The sequence below is a fragment of the Acaromyces ingoldii genome (genome assembly GCF_003144295.1).
Source record: "Acaromyces ingoldii strain MCA 4198 unplaced genomic scaffold FA10scaffold_5, whole genome shotgun sequence".
Taxonomy (NCBI): domain Eukaryota; kingdom Fungi; phylum Basidiomycota; class Exobasidiomycetes; order Exobasidiales; family Cryptobasidiaceae; genus Acaromyces; species Acaromyces ingoldii.
In genome coordinates this window covers 1,805,117-1,822,160 of record NW_020290251.1, presented here as the reverse complement: position 1 = coordinate 1,822,160, position 17,044 = coordinate 1,805,117, and the positions used below count along the sequence as shown (strand labels likewise).

General features: G+C 59.9%; 8 protein-coding genes across 8 annotated transcripts; 5 read left to right on the top strand and 3 right to left on the bottom strand.

Annotated features, from left to right (window-relative positions):
- Positions 1-38: 38 nt before the first annotated feature.
- Positions 39-1,215, top strand: FA10DRAFT_232403 (NAD-binding protein; the record flags this gene model as incomplete). Its single annotated transcript, XM_025518906.1, has 3 exons — positions 39-148; positions 213-385; positions 464-1,215. 3 exons carry the CDS (start codon positions 39-41, stop codon positions 1,213-1,215), a joined length of 1,035 nt encoding a protein of 344 aa, XP_025375975.1.
- A 10-nt stretch (positions 1,216-1,225) lies between these two features.
- On the bottom strand, positions 1,226-4,228 carry FA10DRAFT_281199 (hypothetical protein). Its single transcript, XM_025523670.1, has 3 exons — positions 2,452-4,228; positions 1,989-2,370; positions 1,226-1,916 (listed from the first exon to the last, which is right to left on the bottom strand). Exons 1-3 carry the CDS (start codon positions 4,182-4,184, stop codon positions 1,266-1,268), a joined length of 2,766 nt encoding a protein of 921 aa, XP_025375974.1. The 5' UTR covers positions 4,185-4,228; the 3' UTR covers positions 1,226-1,265.
- A 717-nt stretch (positions 4,229-4,945) lies between these two features.
- Positions 4,946-6,262, top strand: FA10DRAFT_272980 (FAD/NAD(P)-binding domain-containing protein; the record flags this gene model as incomplete). The annotated part of the gene is made up of 2 exons (XM_025523151.1): positions 4,946-6,103; positions 6,140-6,262. The coding sequence occupies 2 exons, from the start codon at positions 4,946-4,948 to the stop codon at positions 6,260-6,262; spliced, it is 1,281 nt and encodes a 426-aa protein (XP_025375973.1).
- Positions 6,263-6,655: 393 nt separating this feature from the next.
- On the top strand, positions 6,656-7,570 carry FA10DRAFT_288300 (NmrA family protein; the record flags this gene model as incomplete). The annotated part of the gene is made up of 1 exon (XM_025524196.1): positions 6,656-7,570. One exon carries the CDS (start codon positions 6,656-6,658, stop codon positions 7,568-7,570), a length of 915 nt encoding a protein of 304 aa, XP_025375972.1.
- Positions 7,571-8,082: 512 nt separating this feature from the next.
- FA10DRAFT_268920 (hypothetical protein) lies at positions 8,083-9,659 on the top strand. The gene is made up of 2 exons (XM_025522531.1): positions 8,083-8,549; positions 8,630-9,659. Exons 1-2 carry the CDS (start codon positions 8,103-8,105, stop codon positions 9,536-9,538), a joined length of 1,356 nt encoding a protein of 451 aa, XP_025375971.1. The 5' UTR covers positions 8,083-8,102; the 3' UTR covers positions 9,539-9,659.
- An 806-nt stretch (positions 9,660-10,465) lies between these two features.
- Positions 10,466-13,754, bottom strand: FA10DRAFT_268916 (hypothetical protein). The gene is made up of 4 exons (XM_025522529.1): positions 13,405-13,754; positions 13,126-13,338; positions 12,716-13,031; positions 10,466-12,650 (listed from the first exon to the last, which is right to left on the bottom strand). Exons 1-4 carry the CDS (start codon positions 13,637-13,639, stop codon positions 10,622-10,624), a joined length of 2,793 nt encoding a protein of 930 aa, XP_025375970.1. The 5' UTR covers positions 13,640-13,754; the 3' UTR covers positions 10,466-10,621.
- A 300-nt stretch (positions 13,755-14,054) lies between these two features.
- On the top strand, positions 14,055-15,947 carry FA10DRAFT_268915 (hypothetical protein). The gene has a single exon (XM_025522528.1). It carries the CDS (start codon positions 14,194-14,196, stop codon positions 15,799-15,801), a length of 1,608 nt encoding a protein of 535 aa, XP_025375969.1. The 5' UTR covers positions 14,055-14,193; the 3' UTR covers positions 15,802-15,947.
- Positions 15,948-16,076: 129 nt separating this feature from the next.
- Positions 16,077-16,938, bottom strand: FA10DRAFT_268914 (hypothetical protein). Its single transcript, XM_025522527.1, has one exon. The coding sequence runs from the start codon at positions 16,748-16,750 to the stop codon at positions 16,229-16,231; it is 522 nt and encodes a 173-aa protein (XP_025375968.1). The 5' UTR covers positions 16,751-16,938; the 3' UTR covers positions 16,077-16,228.
- Positions 16,939-17,044: the final 106 nt, after the last annotated feature.

The window sequence follows — 17,044 nt, the reverse complement described above, 5'->3', positions numbered from 1 at the left end:
ACATGGAAGCCTGATCCACCATGCCCGACTCGCTCACAATGACAATCGACTCCCTGCAAACGGTTCTGATCACTGGCGCTGGCGGCTGGCTCGGCTCGCTGCTGCCACAGACGCTGGTCGAACGAAGCCCCAACACCCGATTCAGCTTGTGAGGCCCCGCCAGAGCCTCTCCTGTCTACTGTACAAAACTGACGCAACTCTTCTGCCTCAAGCATCCTCGCCGATGTCGTGGCACCCAAACATCCCAAGGGCCTCGCCGCCAAGGTGATCACGCACCAGGCAGACCTCTCTGACCCTGCGAGCCTCGACGCGCTCTTCGCCACCGAGTTTGGCCACCCGGACGTCGTCTACTCGATGCACGGCATCATGAGCCTGGGCAGTGAAGGTGCGTGGTGTGTGCTTGAGCTACTCAGGAGGATACCGAAGCTCATTTCATGGGGGCAACGCGCTCTTTGATGAACAGAGAACTGGGACCTCGGCATGAAGATCAACTTCGACAGCACGCGCCTGCTCCTCGAAAAGGCGCGCCACTCGCGGCCTGCCTCGGGCGAGCCGGTGCGCTTCGTCTTCACCTCGAGCGTCGCCACGTACGGCGGGGAGCTGCCCGACGTGGTGCTGCCGTCGACGAGCTGCACGCCCGAGGGCGCCTACGGGACCGCCAAGCTGATGGGCGAGTACCTCGTGAGCGAGTACAGCCGCATGGGCTTCGTCAATGGGCTCTCGGTCAAGCTGCCGACGATTGTGCCGCGGCCGGGCGTGCCGTCGCGCGCGACGTCGGCGTTTGTCTCGAGCATTGTGCGCGAGCCCCTGGCGGGCGTGCGGGCGACGTGCCCCATCGGCACGTCGCCCGACGACCCGCTGCTGAGCACGACGGGCGTGTGGGTGGCCAAGCCATCGACGACGCTCATCAACCTCGCGCACGCCAACAGGGTCCTGGCAGACAAGGAGATGGTCGCCAAAGTCGCGCGGTGGTCCCGCAGCGTGCAGCTGCCCGGCTTCACCACCACGGTGCGTGAGATCATCGATGCGCTCCGAGAGGTCAGGGGTGACGAGGCGGTGAAGCTCATCACGTTTGACGACGACGAGACGTGCCGGCGCATCGTGTCGAGCTGGCCGCGCAGCTTCGACAACAGCTACGCCCAGCGCCTGGGTTTCATTGTGGACACAGACGGCTTCGCGGGCGCGATCAGAGAGTACATGAGGAACTCGATGTGAATGTTAGAGTGCCTTCCTTTTACTACTACTATAATACATTGCTATACATGCTACTGCTGCGTCGCACTTCGCCGCCTCTCGCCCTCGTCGGCCTCATGGCTGGCCATGTGTACGAGAATAGCACGGAAGCAGCGTGCGAGCCCCCACTCAAAGCGAGCCAGGTTGCCCGCGAATGACTCGAGGATGCGGAGTGGCGCTGCGGCCGCCGACGACGTTCCGGCCTCGCGGCTCAGGTCCACCTCGAGGGCCATGCTCCGGACGCTCACAGTCAGCGCCGCAGCGGCCTCGTGCCAGTCGTACGTCTTGCCGTCCTCGAGGCACGTGTACTGGCCCTGGACCCAGGCAGTGACTAGCGACGGATCGCCGCCCAGGTCGAGGCAGCCTGCTTGGGTTGCACGTTCAATCAGCGCAGACGACACCGTCGGTGGCGTGTAGCCTGCTTCGGGCGGCGGCGCCCCAGCCACAGACGCCGGCGCAGCAGCAAACCTGGCATAGGCCCACAGGACCAGGGCGGCGTGGAAGAGGGCGACGATGCAGAGCGTGCCTCCGTCGCACACGAGCTCGTACACCTGCACAGCGGCGGCCACCATGCCACGCAGCGCGCCCTGGTTGTCGCGGCTCCGCATCCAGTCCTGCAGCCAGGCGACGGCATGCCTGCGGCGGCTCGACGCCATGCCTGCGCGCCCAGCGGCCTCGTTGAGCTGCCGGGAATAAGTCAATGAGCCATTAGCGCAGATCACTTGCCGAGCGCGCAGAACGAAGGAAGGACGCACCCGGTGGAAGAAGAGCGGGGGGCCGCCAAAGTGGAGCCGCGAGAGGAGCTCGAGCAGCTGGACCTCGGTGCCGAGCGGCGACGCTCGCTGCGAGGCGGCTCGGCTGAGGCCCTGCAGCGCATTGGCGGCGAGGCCATCGATGGTGGCGCGCTCGTCAAAGACGATGAGCTGCTTGTTGGCGTCCCACCGGATGCGATAGAGGGCGGCGGAGATGAGGAGCGCCTCGAGCGAGCTGATGCGCAGCGGCGGCGCCTCGACGCTAGCCCGGAGCAGGTGCTGCAAGGCGGGCACGAGCGACGTCGACGATGGGCATTGGCCGCTGCTGATGATGCGCTGGGACCATTCGCGCGCAGAGGGCGCATCCCAGAGCTCCTGCTCGCAGCTGTTGGATGTTCAGACATGAGACGTTGTCGCATACAAGCCAAGAAACAAGAGAAACAAGAGGGTGTGGGCAACCACTCACGGAAACGGAGACGAGACCTCGCCCACGGGAATCATGGGCGCCACATCGAGGTAGCAGCTGAATTGCTGGTCGTACAGGAACACAAACCAGCCCAGGCGTATGCGCGACTCCCTCTCGATCCACGCGCGCCACAGCCGTGCGAGTGTTGCCTCGTCGTCGATGGAAGCGACGACGGTGTCGTAGAGACGCTGGCTGTGCGCCGGCAGCGTCAACAGACCCGTGCGGCGCACAGCGGTAACCATGCCGCCGCGGTTGCGCTCGGCCAGCTTGCAGAGCCGCTTGTCGCCCGACGCGACGCCAAACATCTGCTGCAGCAGCCAGGCCTGATTGATGGGCACATCCAGAAAGCCGCGCTGGTCGGCCTCGTATGCGCTCATGATGCCGATCCTGGCCAGCTCCGAGAATGCGAGCGAAAGAGTGCGGTGCTGGCCCCTGTTCTGCACATAGTAGATGAGCCCGATGGTGATCATGATGAGGAGCAGCACCGGCGGTGTCACGGCTGCATCAAAGGTGGCTGGGTGCAGCAGCGGGACGTAGGCGTGGAAGCGCTCAAAGAAGAGGTTGAGCAGCGCTTCGATCTCGTGGGCTTGCAGAAAGGCCGGGGGCGCAGGCGACCGAAACGAATAGAGGGACCACGGATGGCGACAGGAGTGCTCCAGGTAGACGAGCAGCTGCTGCCGCGTCTCCTCGCTCACCGACGCAGCGGCTGTTGCGCCCGCTGCTGTGCCCGTCGTCGTGGATCTGCGAGCATGTCCGTCACCGATCTGGACTATCGGTACGTGCCGGTCTAAGCCAGGTGGAGGGAGATCAAGCGACAGGGCGGTAATCTCAATCGACGGTGGCCGGCTCCGCACCGGTCGATAGTCCTGCGGCCACGCATCCTCGCCTTCCCTCTCCTCGTGCCTTCGCAGCGTGCTGCTGCTCAAGGGCTGCGCCGCAAAGGCCATGTTCAACAAATTAAGCGCCTCGGTCGGATCCAGCCCGTCGGTCCGCGCCGCCGCCTCCATCATGTTCTGGTTCACGCGGCTGGGCGACGCCAGACAGCCGTGCATGTCGCCCGGCCCAAACACGCTCGTGACGACATCGTCCATGAAGCTGCTGCTGTTGCTGCCGCCCCCCTCCGTGGTGCTCTGGTCGTCGAGGACCCAGTCAAAGCCCGGAAGACTGGCAAAGAAGTCATTGTGCCACAGGTCTGCTCCTCCAGTTGAGTACGAGCCATCGTTGATTGAAGTCCGCGGATTGGTCAGCAGGCCGATTGAAGCCATCAGGGGAGCGTCTGCTGGGGATACATCTGTGTTCTGCATCTGCACTGGTCCACCTGCAGCGGCGACAGGGGTCACCATAGGAGGGTCGATCAGTGATGCGATCGCCGTCGGTGCTATTGGGGCCTCGGCCGACATGGTGAGATCCTCTCCGTCGCCGTAGTAGCCCCGCGTCTTGCGGACAGGGGTGGCCCCAGTACGCTTGGAGGGGTCCTGCCCCTGCTGATCATCACCTCTGCTTCGGCTGCTTCTGCTCCGGCTGCCGCTGCCATTTTCGCTGCAGTGGCTCCTCTTGTGGCGCAGCAGCACATCGCTCCGATTAAAGACCCTGCCGCAGCCCTTTTCGTCGCACCGAAAGCGCCGCGATGGGCTCGTGGCGCCGCCGTCGCCGCCGCCGTGTGCCGTCTCGAAATGCCGCTTGAGATGCTCGCTGCGCACGTACCGCTTCGAGCACTGCGCACACGTCGGCATCGTGTCAAAGGGAGCACTTGTGACCCATTCTGCGGGGAAAAGGCACACAGGAACGAACATGACCGTGGGGGGAGAAACAGATCGGGCAACGCCACGTGGCCGGGCAGCACGTCCCTCCGTCGTCAAGAATCGTGAATTCTTCCTGCGATGTGGCTGCATGGACGCTGCCAGCTGACAATACGGCCACTCCATGGCTTTGCGGACGTGCACGCGGGCATGGTACGGTGCCTGATGCTGGAGCCTGGCGACAGGTTCATATGGTGCCGAATGTCTGTCTTCGTTCATGCAGGGTCTGTGACGCTCAATCCTACCGTCCAGTAGATCCAGCTCAGGCGCCAGAGCGGGGCGCATGAGCGCAGCAGCGTAGTCGTCGTCCGAGTGCACGACTCCAACTAGCCTCAAAGGGTAACGGAGCCGCGAAAAAGTAGCGACGGGGATGCTGTGTCGGCGATCAGGCCCACGCTGGCATGCATGGAAGCTCCCTCCATCACCGCGGACGTCGCACCCGTCGCACGGACCTGGGCCTTACTTTTTACGAATCTAAGCGGACTTTTCCTGGACATTTCCTGGACATTTTCCTGGATCTCGAATTTGAGTTGTGGAGGAACACGTAATGTTTTTTCGACTCTGTCGCTGCTGCGTTGGAGGATCTTCCCAAGCTGAGTTCTTCCTCCGAGTCTCTTTCGAGCAAGAGCATATTTATAGCAGCAGGAGCAGCAGCTGAACGCCCTTGTCAACGCTACTGCCCAACCCACCTCGACATGCGCGTGCTGATCAGTGGAGCAGGCATCGCAGGGCCCACCCTGGCCTGGTTCCGCGCCCAGAGCGGGGGCCACACGACCATCGTCGAAAAGGCACCGGCGATCCTTCCCCACGGCCAGAATGTCGACATCAACGGGAGCGCCATCACCGTCATCGGCAAGATGGGCCTCCTCGACGAGGTCCGGCGACTGAACACGACGGAAAAGGGGACGCAGTTCATCGATCCCAAGGGACGGCCCATTGCGCCCTTTCCTGTCCATCAGGACTCCACCCTGTCGCCCACGTCCGAGTACGAGATTCTTCGAGGCGATCTTGCAAAGATTCTCTACGAAGCGACAAAGGACCTTGACAATGTCGAGTACCGCTTCGGCACGACGGTGACCAAGATCGTCTCCGATGATGGCGACGAGGCGCCGGTCAAGGTGACGCTGAGCACGGGCGAGGAGCAGGAGTACGACGTCGTGGTCGCAGCCGACGGACAGTGGTCCAACGTGCGAAAGCAGTGTTTTCCCAAGTCGGCGATCGGCGTCTTCGATACAGGCATGTATGGCGCGTACTGGACCATCCCGCGGCTGCCGCAGGACAACGACTGGTGGAACGTGTACTTTGCCCTTGGTCGCCGGACCATCTCGCTCCGGCCCGACCCGCATGGGACAACACGGGCCTTTGTCTCACACTTGCCCGACAGTGGCGCAGAGAAGCAGGAGTGGCAGGCGGCCTCGAGGGGAAGTCGAAAGCAGCAGGAGGAGCTGATAAAGAGGAAGTTTGCCGATGCAGGATGGCAGGCGCCCCGGCTGTTGGACGCCATGGGCAAGGCGGAAGACTACTACTTCCAGGCAGTGCAGCAGATCCGCATGACGAAATGGTCCGCGGGCCGCGTCGTCTGTCTCGGCGACGCTGCCCATGCGCCCACGCCGCTCACGGGCATGGGCACGTCGCTCGCACTGCAGGGCGCCTACGTGCTGGCGGGCGAGCTGAACAAGCTGGAGGACGACGGCCAGCACCCGCGCACGGCCCTCGAGGCGTACGAGGCAAAGTTCCGTCCATTTGTCGACAAGATCCAGAAGCTGCCCTCCTTTGTGCCGGGCATCGCGCACCCCAGGACGAAGCTCCGGCGCTGGCTGATCCAGACGCTGATTCGCGCCGTCTCGGCAGTCGTCAACTTTGTCAACACGACGCCCTGGCTGGCCAAGCGACTGGCGTCGGGCAGCGAGCAGCGCGACGAGGGCTTTCCCCTGCCCCAGTACCAGTCCCTGGACGACATTGCGGCGAAGAACTGGTCGAGCAGAGGAAGCAGGCATCCGACCCGTGCTTGACCTCTATATACCTGGAGACAATTTCCGATGGCACATGCCTCATTCCCGCGCATAGCGTAGAGAGTGCCTCCGCGACTAGATAGAGTGTTCCGCGCAATAAAGTCAAAGCTTCCGCGCAATTCATCCAGGCTTCCGCGTTGTAACAATATTCCTTCCGCGCAAACATCCTAAACACTGGCACTACTACCCATGGTGAAAAGGGAATGCGCGGAGCACCGCGCGTCAATATTGTGCTCCCTGACAGGGGCAGGATGCGGTTGGGAGAAGGCACAGGAGCCACGTCGCCAAACGCTTGAGAGTCGCAGGCCTCCTGAAGGGTATATAAGACCCGTCCGATTCACACCTCGACTGAAGAACATCACAACAAAACACAAGACAGTACAAGTTCAAGCAATGGTGCAAGTATCCGTCGCTGGCGCAAGTGGAAACCTGGGAAGCCGCATCGTCGCGAGCCTCCAGGCGCGTGGTGCTTCCGTCGTGGCCATCGTCCGCACAGGCAAGACTTCCTCCACCACCTTTCCTCCTACGGTCAAGGTCGTCGAGGCCGACTACGCTTCCGTCTCATCGCTGCGCGACGCTGTTCGAGGCTCGCAGGTGGTGGTTTCTGCCCTGCAGGGCCTGCGCCCCGTCATTGTAGAGACGCAGTCGAGGCTCCTCCAGGCCGCTGCCGAGGAGAGCGTACCCCGCTTCATCCCCTCGGACTATGCGATTGATTTTACCACCTTTGGGCCCGGCCGGAATCGCAACCTCGATCTTCGGCGCGAGTTCTGGCAGCAAATCGACGAGCAGCCCAACATCCGCGCCACGTCGATTCTGCCCGGCGCATTCGCATTCACCCTGACCATGCCGTGGTTTGTCGATGTGGCGCAGGCCAAGGTGCTCTACTGGGGCGACAATGCCGACGTCGCCATTGACTACAGCTCGCTGGACAATGTCGCCGACTACACGGCCCTCGCTGCCCTCGACGATGACGCGCCCCGCTACCTCCGTGTAGCGAGCACCACGCAGACACCAACTACCCTGGCCGTGGCGCTTAGTCGTCTAACAGGCCGCCAATTCACGACCAAGAGGGAAGGAAGCCTGGACGAGATCCGCGGGAAGATTGCTACGCTGCTCCAGCAGGATCCAAGCCCAGGCGACAACCTGCGGCCATACTGGCAAGCATTGCAGTTTGCCGAGAACATCTCTTCTGGCTTTGGCGGCACCAAGACGCACGACAATGACCGATACGGGAGCCAGGTCAAGTGGGCCACAATCGAGGAGGTGTTGGCGCCGTTCAAGAGTGCTTTCCTAGCCCGTGCTGGCTGAAAGCGGGTGTACAGTACATCACTCCTAGAAGGCGTTGATTCATTCACCTCAGACCAAAGCAGTGTTGTTGTCCTGTAGAATCATATTCAAGCAATTTGTATTGCCGTGCTAGACCATCATGGTGGAGTGCTTTGAGGACAGACAGCGTTCTTCAGCTCAGCGGCTGTGCCGTCCGAAGCGGCATCTTCTGCATGTTGCGAACATCACTGAGAAGCACTTTTTCTGTACTGTACAAAACATGATCCTTTGAACCAGTGATCTTTAAATCTCTTCTGACCCAAGGATAGCAAGGTGCTTCATCTCAGACTCAGAGCATCAGGGCCAGTAAGGGGATCCGCTCAATGATTAGACCATATTTCAAATCTTCAATGGTTGAGTTGATAAGTATTCCGCGCGCCGTATATCTAATGCCGCGGATATCGAGACGCATGGCCTGTGGTTCCGCGGTCAGAAGCGCGCAAGCGCCGAGCATAAAAAGAAGCACGTCGGACCAGAAGTAGCACAAGACCCACGTCCGACACCATCATCCCCCATGCCGAACCGTCGCGCCAACGAGCGTCGCAGCTGCGATCAATGTCGCAAGCGCAAATGCCTGTGCGACAGGACAAAGCCGTGTTCGAACTGCGCGGTTCGCGGTCTCGCCCACCTCTGCTACGCAGGAGACGGCCGGCCTTCGCCGATGTCGACGCCCTCTCGAATGCGAACAGAGACGCCGCGCGTGCTGCCCAGCAGCATGGAACGAGTGGACAGCGCATTCTTCGCCACAACGACGACGACGACGGCTGAGAGTCCAAGTGTCAGCTCTATTTCGATGGCGCCTGCCCTCGCGGACGGTCATTCCTACCTGAGTACAAGGCAGACTCACTTCGATAATAGCGAAAGGCAAGCGAAAGGTCCTGTACTGGCATGGGAGCAGGTCAGCGAAGTTCTACCGAGTCGTGCAATCTGCAAGCGACTTTTGGCTTTCTTCCTCACAGAGGTCCGTGTCTGCCAAGTCGGATGATTCAATGCACCAGATGCTTCTACTTGATGGTCTGACAGATGCGTTCATGATTGCAGAGCATAAATCAGAGTGTAGTGGACACCGACGTTTTCGCTTCGACCTCGGAGCAGCTTTGGAAAGGGATGGCGGTCTCTCAGCGCTGGCTTGCAAATTTCTTTATGATTCTTTCGATTGCGGCCATTACCGTGCCGCAGCATCACGACCTTCGGGCGACTTACCTCGACTTCCGCAAGAGCCAACAGCTCTGGTCCGAACAGGCGTGCAAGCTGCTTGATGGCACCACAGCCGGCGCGGAGCCGCCGAGCGAGTCTGAGATGCTGAACGAGGTCACGTTCAGGGCACTAGAGGCTTTACGGAGCCTCCTCTTAGGGGACATGGAAGCGTGCTGGGAAGCCATTGGGCGATCGATCCGCAAGGGCGCCACGATACATCTGTTCGATCACTCCGAATGCACTTCTGCGACCCGAGAGGAGTGCGCGAGACGGTCCGCCCTCGCCCGCATGATTCTCGTCACCGATCGGTGGATGTGCTTCAACCGTAATCGCCCCTTTGGCATCGCCAGTCACTATGTATCGCTGCACGGACGCGAAACGACCACTCTTGATGTCCGCATCTTGCGCGCCCTCGAGGCTTGCCACGACTTTAACATCGCGTCGACACGGCTGTCGCTGGCCGACAGATCCGAGCGCGGCCTCCGTCTGCTCCAGCTCATCGATACAGAATTCGTGGGATGCCTCTCCGATCTCCGCGTTGACATCAACTTGACCAAGGGAGTGCCGGTGGGCATCTTTACCTCGCTCGAGTCGGGCAAGGTCGGTCAAGTCGCCAGTCTGGTCTCGTCGTTTCTCTACATGCAGTGCGTCTTTGGCATGCGTTTCATTGGCCAGAATGCCGCCCCATATGCGCTTCGACGGTGCAGCATCGAGGGTGCTGATTCGCTCATCAAGACGGTCCCTGTGTTGTGAGAGCAACGTGAGGCAAAGAGCTTCAATCATCGCACTGACTCCATAGGGGTCCTACTGAAGCTTGCGACTCATGGACGAGGGAAAGGTGGTCGTCCCACTAGAGCGTCTGGCCACCCAGCTCTTCTGTGCTGCACGGGTCTTCACCGTTGCGGTACTCGGAGATGACCTGGACGAGAGGGGCGAGACGGTGACAGTCCTAAACAGAGTGCAAGAGCCTGCGACAGAGGGCGAAAGCCTTACGCACCGCCTGACACAGATCATCTCAGCATTAAGCGCCATCGAAGAGCAAGGAAGCCGACGGGCAGGCAGAATGAAGGCCCTCCTCACCGAGATCTGTGGCTCGATCAGCTGGGCAGATCTGATACCCTCACTTTCCGACAACGACTGGATCGAAGCACTGCTGAGGCAGCCTCCCGATGCCGACTTTCTCTCTCTTCAATTTGCAGGAGTCGCACAGAAGACCACTTAGCGAACTCTCACGGGGCTTGTATGGCCTTTCTGCTGGGGCAGGGCTAGGTTTCAGGCCGCAGTCTAGATGTATTTTATGCGACTTCGATCAGCGCATCACGAGGCGCTGGGATGAGCTGATACGTAAATATCTCAAGCGAAGAAAAGAAAAGGCGAACTCAAGGGGACTTGTCTCAGGAATGACCATGTCAACGTCGCCTCAGACGTCATGCCACGCACGGGCGAGGGACTGGGCTTGATGCGAGCTGACGGAGACTACTTAGACGAGCCGATCCATGCCGTAGAACACGCGGATGCAGGCGCTCCGCACATTGCCTCTCTTCCCCTGACACCCACTGCAAAGGATGTAGTCAAAGTGAGGAGGCGGCAGACTGGAGAAGATCTTGGCTCAAGCTTCCTAATCAAGCGCTGCGAGATCTGGCAAAGGTGTTAGACTCAGATGCCGATTGCCTTTTGCACAGTCAATCTGTCATAAATTCACTTCATCGAAAATACTGGTCGTTGCAGACGGTAGTCAAGTTCTCGCAATCGTTGATTGAATACGAAATAGCTGCCTCGCAGCATTGAGCCTTTTGGAGAACAGCAACATGCAACAAGAAGACCCTTGATGCCTCCCTACGCATTAAGCTTCCAATCAGCCAGCTCGGAAAAAAAAACACGGTGACGATCCTCGGCGAAATAAGCATCGTCTTCGGCAAGCCAGTCCATGACGAGTCCTGTATCGTCGTTTTTCTTGACAATGTGCCGAATCAGGAGGCCAAGGTGGTAGCAGTGAAGCATGATACGAAAAAGACGCTGCTCGTTGACATTGACGACGACCTCGTCTGTTCGACCGGACACGACACTGTGGCCAACAAACTTGCGCACAGGTAGCATCGTACTGTCTTGCAGTATGGCCTTTGCTTTGTCGCCAAGGGCCACCTTGTGAGCTTGTATGGCCTCGAGAAAAGCACATTTGTATGGCCGAAGGATCACACGATCCACGTCGCTACTACGGAGCCGAAGGTGGCGCTTTGACGTGGCGGCCAAGTAGACTAGAGGGGCAAGGAAGAAACATCTCTCTTTGAGCGTTTTGGAGTTGGTGTCGAGGTTGCTGTTGCTTAAATACTGGACCGATTCCATGTCGTCTAGGCGAATGCCAATACGTGATGGCGCCACATCCGCAATGGCCGATACATGACAACCGAGCGCCACGAAGCTCGTGAGCTGTTTCTTGAGCCCGACCGTCCGATGTCGTATACCCTCCAGCGACACGTTGAGCCCTTTTGCTTGGGTCCATCGCTGGGCACTGGTCATTGTCATGTGCTTCGAAGCATCTGGCAGCCGCCCGTTGCCCACCAGACGACCGATGATCTTTTCCAGGAGCCAAAGATCTTTGTTGAGGATTCCTAGCTCGCTGGTCTGGTCTGACTCGGCAACGAAGGCGCGGACATGCAGGGCGCCCATCTCCTCGGCCGCTGCCGACAGCCACAGATTGGTGCGCATTGCTGCCTTATGCATGATGTCCTCAAACAGAGGTGCTGGTCCGATCTTGTTGCTGTACCTTTCGAAGAGCGTTTTTGCCGCTTCTTCTTCCGTGTCATAGTACTGTTGGATGGTCTGAATTGACTGATCTTTGGCGTGGTCGTCCGTTGCGTAACCCAGATCAAGCATGTCTCTCGCGTCCGAGCAAGGATTGGGAGCATCTACAGAGACGCCATCGGGTTGGTGCACCCTCTCGCCAGCACCGATGTCGTTATGAGCGGCAGGGGCGACACCGGGAGCGACATTGGGCTGATTACCGGAGGGGTCCAAAGAGGCAGGGCCTGCAGCTCTGCTGCTTGATCCCGCATCGTCGTCTGCTGCGCCCTCCTCCATTCGGCACCTTTTAGTGCGCTCAATGTCTGCATTCGCGTTGTATTCCTGGTGCTCCGGGGCTACATCTTCGCCTTCACGGCCATGCTTGGTGCGTCCGGTCGGCATTTGAACCTCTTCCTCCTCCTCGTCCATCGCATGAAACGGATTCGTCCGGGTCGTCTCGGTGTCTCCGCGTGGATGTTGACTCGGCCCAGGCTGGGTAGCCGTATCTGTGTGGATCCAAGAATCATCCAGAAGAGGTACTTCATCGCCTTGAAAAGTGGCGTGAGCATCCCCGACAAAAGGGGTAAGGCCTTCTTGAGGATCCTGAGGTGCACTGAAGTTATAACCATCGCCAAAGGGCGCAAGCGAGCCGGCGATTGGATCCCAGCCATAGTCTTGCACAAAATCCTCCAAGTAAAATCCATGACCCGCAGTACCATACGAATCTTCTTCTCCGCAGGCTCGCAATTCTTGCGATACACCCGCACTGCCGTCGCTGCTGACCGCGCTGCTTGCATCGGCCGCGCTGGTTTCCATTTCCATGCCCACACCTACGGAGCACGCGTTGCCCGCGCTTTCCTGTCTAGTTCGAAGGCGCGAGGCCTGCGCCCGGGGCTGGAAGCAGATCATCTGCGTACTCGCAACGCAGGCATAGCACTGCACTTCATCGCTGCGCACCCGTTGCTCGCTGGTAAGGCGCAGACGTGAGCGTGCTGGCAGATCGGGTCGCGACAGATCGTCCGGAGGGATTGCCGACCGTAGCAGCGCGCCTGTTTCGGCATCGTATAGTGTCAAAACGTAGAGGCTGCGCAGTATTAAATCAGTTGTCGCCAACAGGCCTGTGGACGAGAAAGAGTCGGGGCTACCCACTACTGCTTGCCGTTGCATGAGTATGCTGGTAGGTCCATCCTGGGTTGCGCTGTGAGCGCGAGGAGCAGCCCCTGGCCCCCGTTGTGCGTCGACGTCTTCCACAGTACATTAGAGGGCACAGACTCGCTCTCCCCCCTCAGTGCAATGTAGTGGTTCAGGTGCAACCCCTCGCGCTCCGTGGTCGGGTCCTGGTACGTATGACGGGCCAAACCTTCCCAGGTAAATTCACCAGTCTTCTCGCCTTGGTCCGGGCGCGAAAAGACGTGCCAGAGGGCTTTGGGCGCCGTGGTGATGGGCTGAGGGGAGCCTTTGCGTCCTGCGACAACCACGATCGGCGCGACGTCAGCGTTGCCACGGTGAATTAGCCCTACCCACTCCCGGTCTGGCAACGGTGAATTAACCCTACCCACTCCCGGTCTTCGACTCACGCAGTCCAATTCCTACCAGATCGACAAAGCCGAGATTCACGTAGCGATTGTCGCACACGCGAAAGTCATTCCACATGCCAACAGTAGCAGCATGAGGTGGCTTTCCTAGGAGAGCGGCATGATCGGGCATGCAGCAAGCGGATCTGCACTGCTTCCGATAGCCGCGCACGTCCACACCATTACGCTGTTGTGATTCTAGCGAGTTCACCATCACGGCGAATTAGTGCGGCTCTACAATAACGCAGGACACAGTCGACGTACGCGGTGTGAAAGAGCTGCACCTGGCGTCGCTGACCCATGTCTGGTCTGCTCGATAAATGCAATAGGTCAAATCGATCCCAGCGCCTGCTTCGGGTGGGATCACGAGACGCCCAAACACCGAGGAGCACTGGCGCAAGAAGACGAGGGATTTGAACAATGCGCGCTGCTCTGCGCGGCCCACCGGGTCGAGCAGCGGCGCTTGCCGCGCGGCTGTGGATGTCAGGCTTTGGACCATAGGAAGGTGAGGGCCAACAAGCGTCGTGTGGGAAAAAGGGAAGCTTTGAGCTCATGCCCGGGACGGGCGTATATGTATGTTCCCATGAGGGTACGAGGCGGTTGCCTTCTCTGAGCGCAACCCAAAGGGAGATAGATGCAATTGGAAACCGAAACCGGGGCCCACTGCGAAAATCCCCATTCCAAGTCTCAACCGAAAGTGAGAAAAGGTGTGCAACCGAAACGGAGGGCCAGATCGTTTTCGGTTTGTGGCTTGCATGTGCATACCGAGGCCCGTGCACTGGCTCTAAGTGCACAGTGTTTCCACGTGGGTTTCGTCTCAAATCTTATCGCGCCCATCGGGAACAGGCGAGAGGGTCTCGGCCAAGGGCCTGGCCCGCCGGTCTTTTCGCCAAGTGTTTGCTTCGTCGCTTTACCCGATGGCTGCTTCTAGGTGCTTGTGCTTGCACAGGGTGCAAACGGCGGAAACTTGTGTTTGTTCTCTTAAAGACGGCCGTGGTGTGTCCAATCGTCTGCCGTCCCTGCCCGTCGGCCCTTCTCCCCATTTGGCCCCCCATGGCGGATCTTGCTCTTCCGCCACCACCCATGCGCACGCACAGCCATGGAAGCGACCGGAGCGTGGCCTTTTCCGAAGGGAGCATCGACTGCAGTCTGACGCCCGATGAGCAGCTCCGCAGCGAGCTCCGTTCGTCGCGCCCACGGCACGACGCAGGCGAGCCTAGCAATGCCGGACGCCCAGGGAACCACAGCTCGGGCACGGTCACACCTCAAGCGCATCCTGGCCGACATTCGCCCCCGCGCGGCCAAGCTGGGCAAGAGGCGGAGCTACTGACCGGCGGGGCTGCGCGACCACTGCGGGTCAACACCGAGGCAGCGCCCAACCCACCATGGCTGGGAGACAATGCAGGGACGCCGTTTCCCCTCGTCTACGCGCCCGAGTCGCTCGAAGCCTACTTTTCTACGCAGTGCCGCATGCAGCCACGTTTGCCGGGACAGGAGTGGCAGAGACCACTAAGCTGGCCCGACGCAGGCGAGGAAATCTTTGCAGGCGCCGAGTCGATGCGGCCGCAAGGTGGATGCAGCCATTGCCAAGCGCGTCGGCGCTGTGAAATGGGCGCGTACAGCTACGGCGTGCTGGCAATCCTGGCCTCATCCGAGATGGCCAACGTGCTGCGTGGCGCCGTGCAGGACGTCGACTGTGCCGAGTTTCTCCGGGCATTCAATCGAGGCCATTGGCACCAGGAGCTGCAGAACCTCGAGAAGACGTGGGTCAATGGTGCAACCATGTCGCTCCTCTACCTGTTTGCCTTGGGCCGCGCCTACCGTGTCGACCGGCCTAGCTTCTCTCCGCGGATGCGGCTGCGCATGTGCATTCTGCCGTGGATGCACAAGACTCTGCAGCAGCCTCGACTCGACGCGCTGCGCATCGTCATCCAGCGCTACCTCGACTGGGACGGCCTGTGCGAGGCGGCCAGCTATCTGGCGGCCAACTTGATTGAGATCGGGCGCGACAACGAGCCAAGAGAGCTCATTGCTTCGCGCTTTGGCCGCGTCATGTGGCGCCTCACACAACCCGACCAAGGCGGCTCCAAGATGATCTGGGACCGCATCGACCGCTTCTTGGCCAATCCACAAAGAGGGGCCACGATGGAGATGGTGCTCGCGGACTGGGGCCGTTATCGCGTCTGGCCGGAGCACCGCGCGCCAGACTCGCCGCAGACGGCCCTCCGCCAGGCGCACACCGAGGCCTTTTCCACATTCAGCATCCATGACGAGCCCTTTCTGCTCCTCGAGTGGATGCGCTACGCGGCCCAGGCCAGCCACGAGCGGCCCTGGCCTTTTATCCTTGCTCCAGCACGGAGCGACGCAAACGATGCCGAGCGACCAGCCAACGATGTCGAGAGCCTCTATTTTCTCGAGCTCTTTGCCAACATTTTCTCCGTCGGCCGCGTTCTCATCGTTGGGGTCCCACCGCGGTACATGGTGCCTGGCCCCTCCATGACGCCACAGGCGGAAGAGGCCTTGATTGACGACGACTTTGCCTACAACGTCAAGCTGGCCTGCCGTGTCGCCCAGAAACGGCTGGGCAGCCCGTTTGTCATTCTCCTTGCTCAAGGTCGCGAAGACAACGTACCGGGCGCCAATGAGTACTTCCGGGCGTGAGGCTGCGTCGTATTTAGCCCTTCTTTTGGTCCTTGAGCATTTCTCTGGGATGCGATCTCGGGGCTGCAGCAGCAAATGTCACTTTTATACCCAGCTTTGTGGTGGGCAGAGTGTGTACGAGTGCGAGTCAGAATAGACTGGGTGGGCAGGGCGGGGCGGGATGGGTGTGCAATGAGACGATAGACCAGGAAGCAAAGCACTTAGTCTCTTCTGACGGACGTAGAGTCATCAGCCAGATGGTACAGCAATACATTCATCAGCACTTGGAGCTGCTACGTGACTATTGCGTTCAGATACTGCAAGGACGGTGCTGCTGTCAAGAAGGCAGCAGTGGATGCGTGCTAATTGAAGTATTCGGGTCGCTCTTTGCGGCACTCTTCTTGCCCGTGCTCCTCGTCGCAGGGTTACGTGACGCGCTTGCTTCAGCTCAGCCCAAGTAGCCCTCCCCGCAGAGGACGGGCGTGGGAGCAAAGTCGAACTTGAGCCAAGGGGCATTGTCGAAGACGATCGTGCCTCCATAGCATACGTACGTTGGCACGCGAGCTTGTACACCCATGACAGTGGGCTGCAGAGCGTGCCGAGGCAGGGCAGATGGCTGGCGTGGCATGACTCCCAGCACGCGCCGAACGCCACCATCGGGAAGGAGAGCCCAGCGCGCGACGTCGATAATGTCCTGCTTTGAGAGGGCCCGGCGCTGTGCTCGGTCGGTATTGGTGATGCGCAGCGATCCGCGGCCCTTGGTTGATAGCTCCAGGTTGCCCTTGGGAGGCAACTCGATTGTTGGATTGCGAGGCTGCCCGCAATAATTGACGACGATTGTGCCACCGCTTCGATCTTTGGCAGCCCTCAGAGCGGCAGGATCACTGAGCACGCGGTCCAACTCGAGTAGAAAGGTGTCAATCATGATGTGTGGACCAAACTCATTGCGTGGGTAGGCGTACACGGGCATGGTGAGATGTGCTGAGGAATTGTCTTTTGCTTGATGGCAGGACGTGATGCATAAGAAGTATCAACCCTTCCCAAGCTATTTATTGGCGTACAGTACGCAGCAAGTGGTCACAGGGACGTCGCCAACGTCTTGGCAGCCTTCCTGTGCTGTGGCAGTCGGTCGCGCCGAAAACGAGCGAGAGCCAAAAGTGAGAGAGGGCCACGTTGCGAATGGTGGGCTCATCTCGCTTTCGGTGGCCTTTGTGCTGAGTTCCTTTTGCCACGCAAGTCTTCAAATTGTTCTTTGCTTCCCTCC

Excerpts from the sequence above, each read along its gene's own strand:
- FA10DRAFT_268920 (XM_025522531.1), top strand. The coding sequence starts at position 8,103 with ATGCCGAACCGTCGCGCCAACGAGCGTCGCAGCTGCGATCAATGTCGC. Across the intron at positions 8,550-8,629 it reads TGGCTTTCTTCCTCACAGAG|AGCATAAATCAGAGTGTAGT; the intron begins GTCCGTGTCTGC and ends TCATGATTGCAG.
- FA10DRAFT_281199 (XM_025523670.1), bottom strand. The coding sequence starts at position 4,184 with ATGCCGACGTGTGCGCAGTGCTCGAAGCGGTACGTGCGCAGCGAGCAT. Across the intron at positions 2,371-2,451 it reads GAGGTCTCGTCTCCGTTTCC|CTGCGAGCAGGAGCTCTGGG; the intron begins GTGAGTGGTTGC and ends AACATCCAACAG. Across the intron at positions 1,917-1,988 it reads CCCCGCTCTTCTTCCACCGG|CTCAACGAGGCCGCTGGGCG; the intron begins GTGCGTCCTTCC and ends TATTCCCGGCAG.
- FA10DRAFT_268914 (XM_025522527.1), bottom strand. The coding sequence starts at position 16,750 with ATGCCCGTGTACGCCTACCCACGCAATGAGTTTGGTCCACACATCATG.
- FA10DRAFT_268915 (XM_025522528.1), top strand. The coding sequence starts at position 14,194 with ATGGCGGATCTTGCTCTTCCGCCACCACCCATGCGCACGCACAGCCAT.
- FA10DRAFT_268916 (XM_025522529.1), bottom strand. The coding sequence starts at position 13,639 with ATGGTCCAAAGCCTGACATCCACAGCCGCGCGGCAAGCGCCGCTGCTC. Across the intron at positions 13,339-13,404 it reads GTGCAGCTCTTTCACACCGC|AATCACAACAGCGTAATGGT; the intron begins GTACGTCGACTG and ends TGAACTCGCTAG. Across the intron at positions 12,651-12,715 it reads TCATGCAACGGCAAGCAGTA|CCTCTACGTTTTGACACTAT; the intron begins GTGGGTAGCCCC and ends AATACTGCGCAG.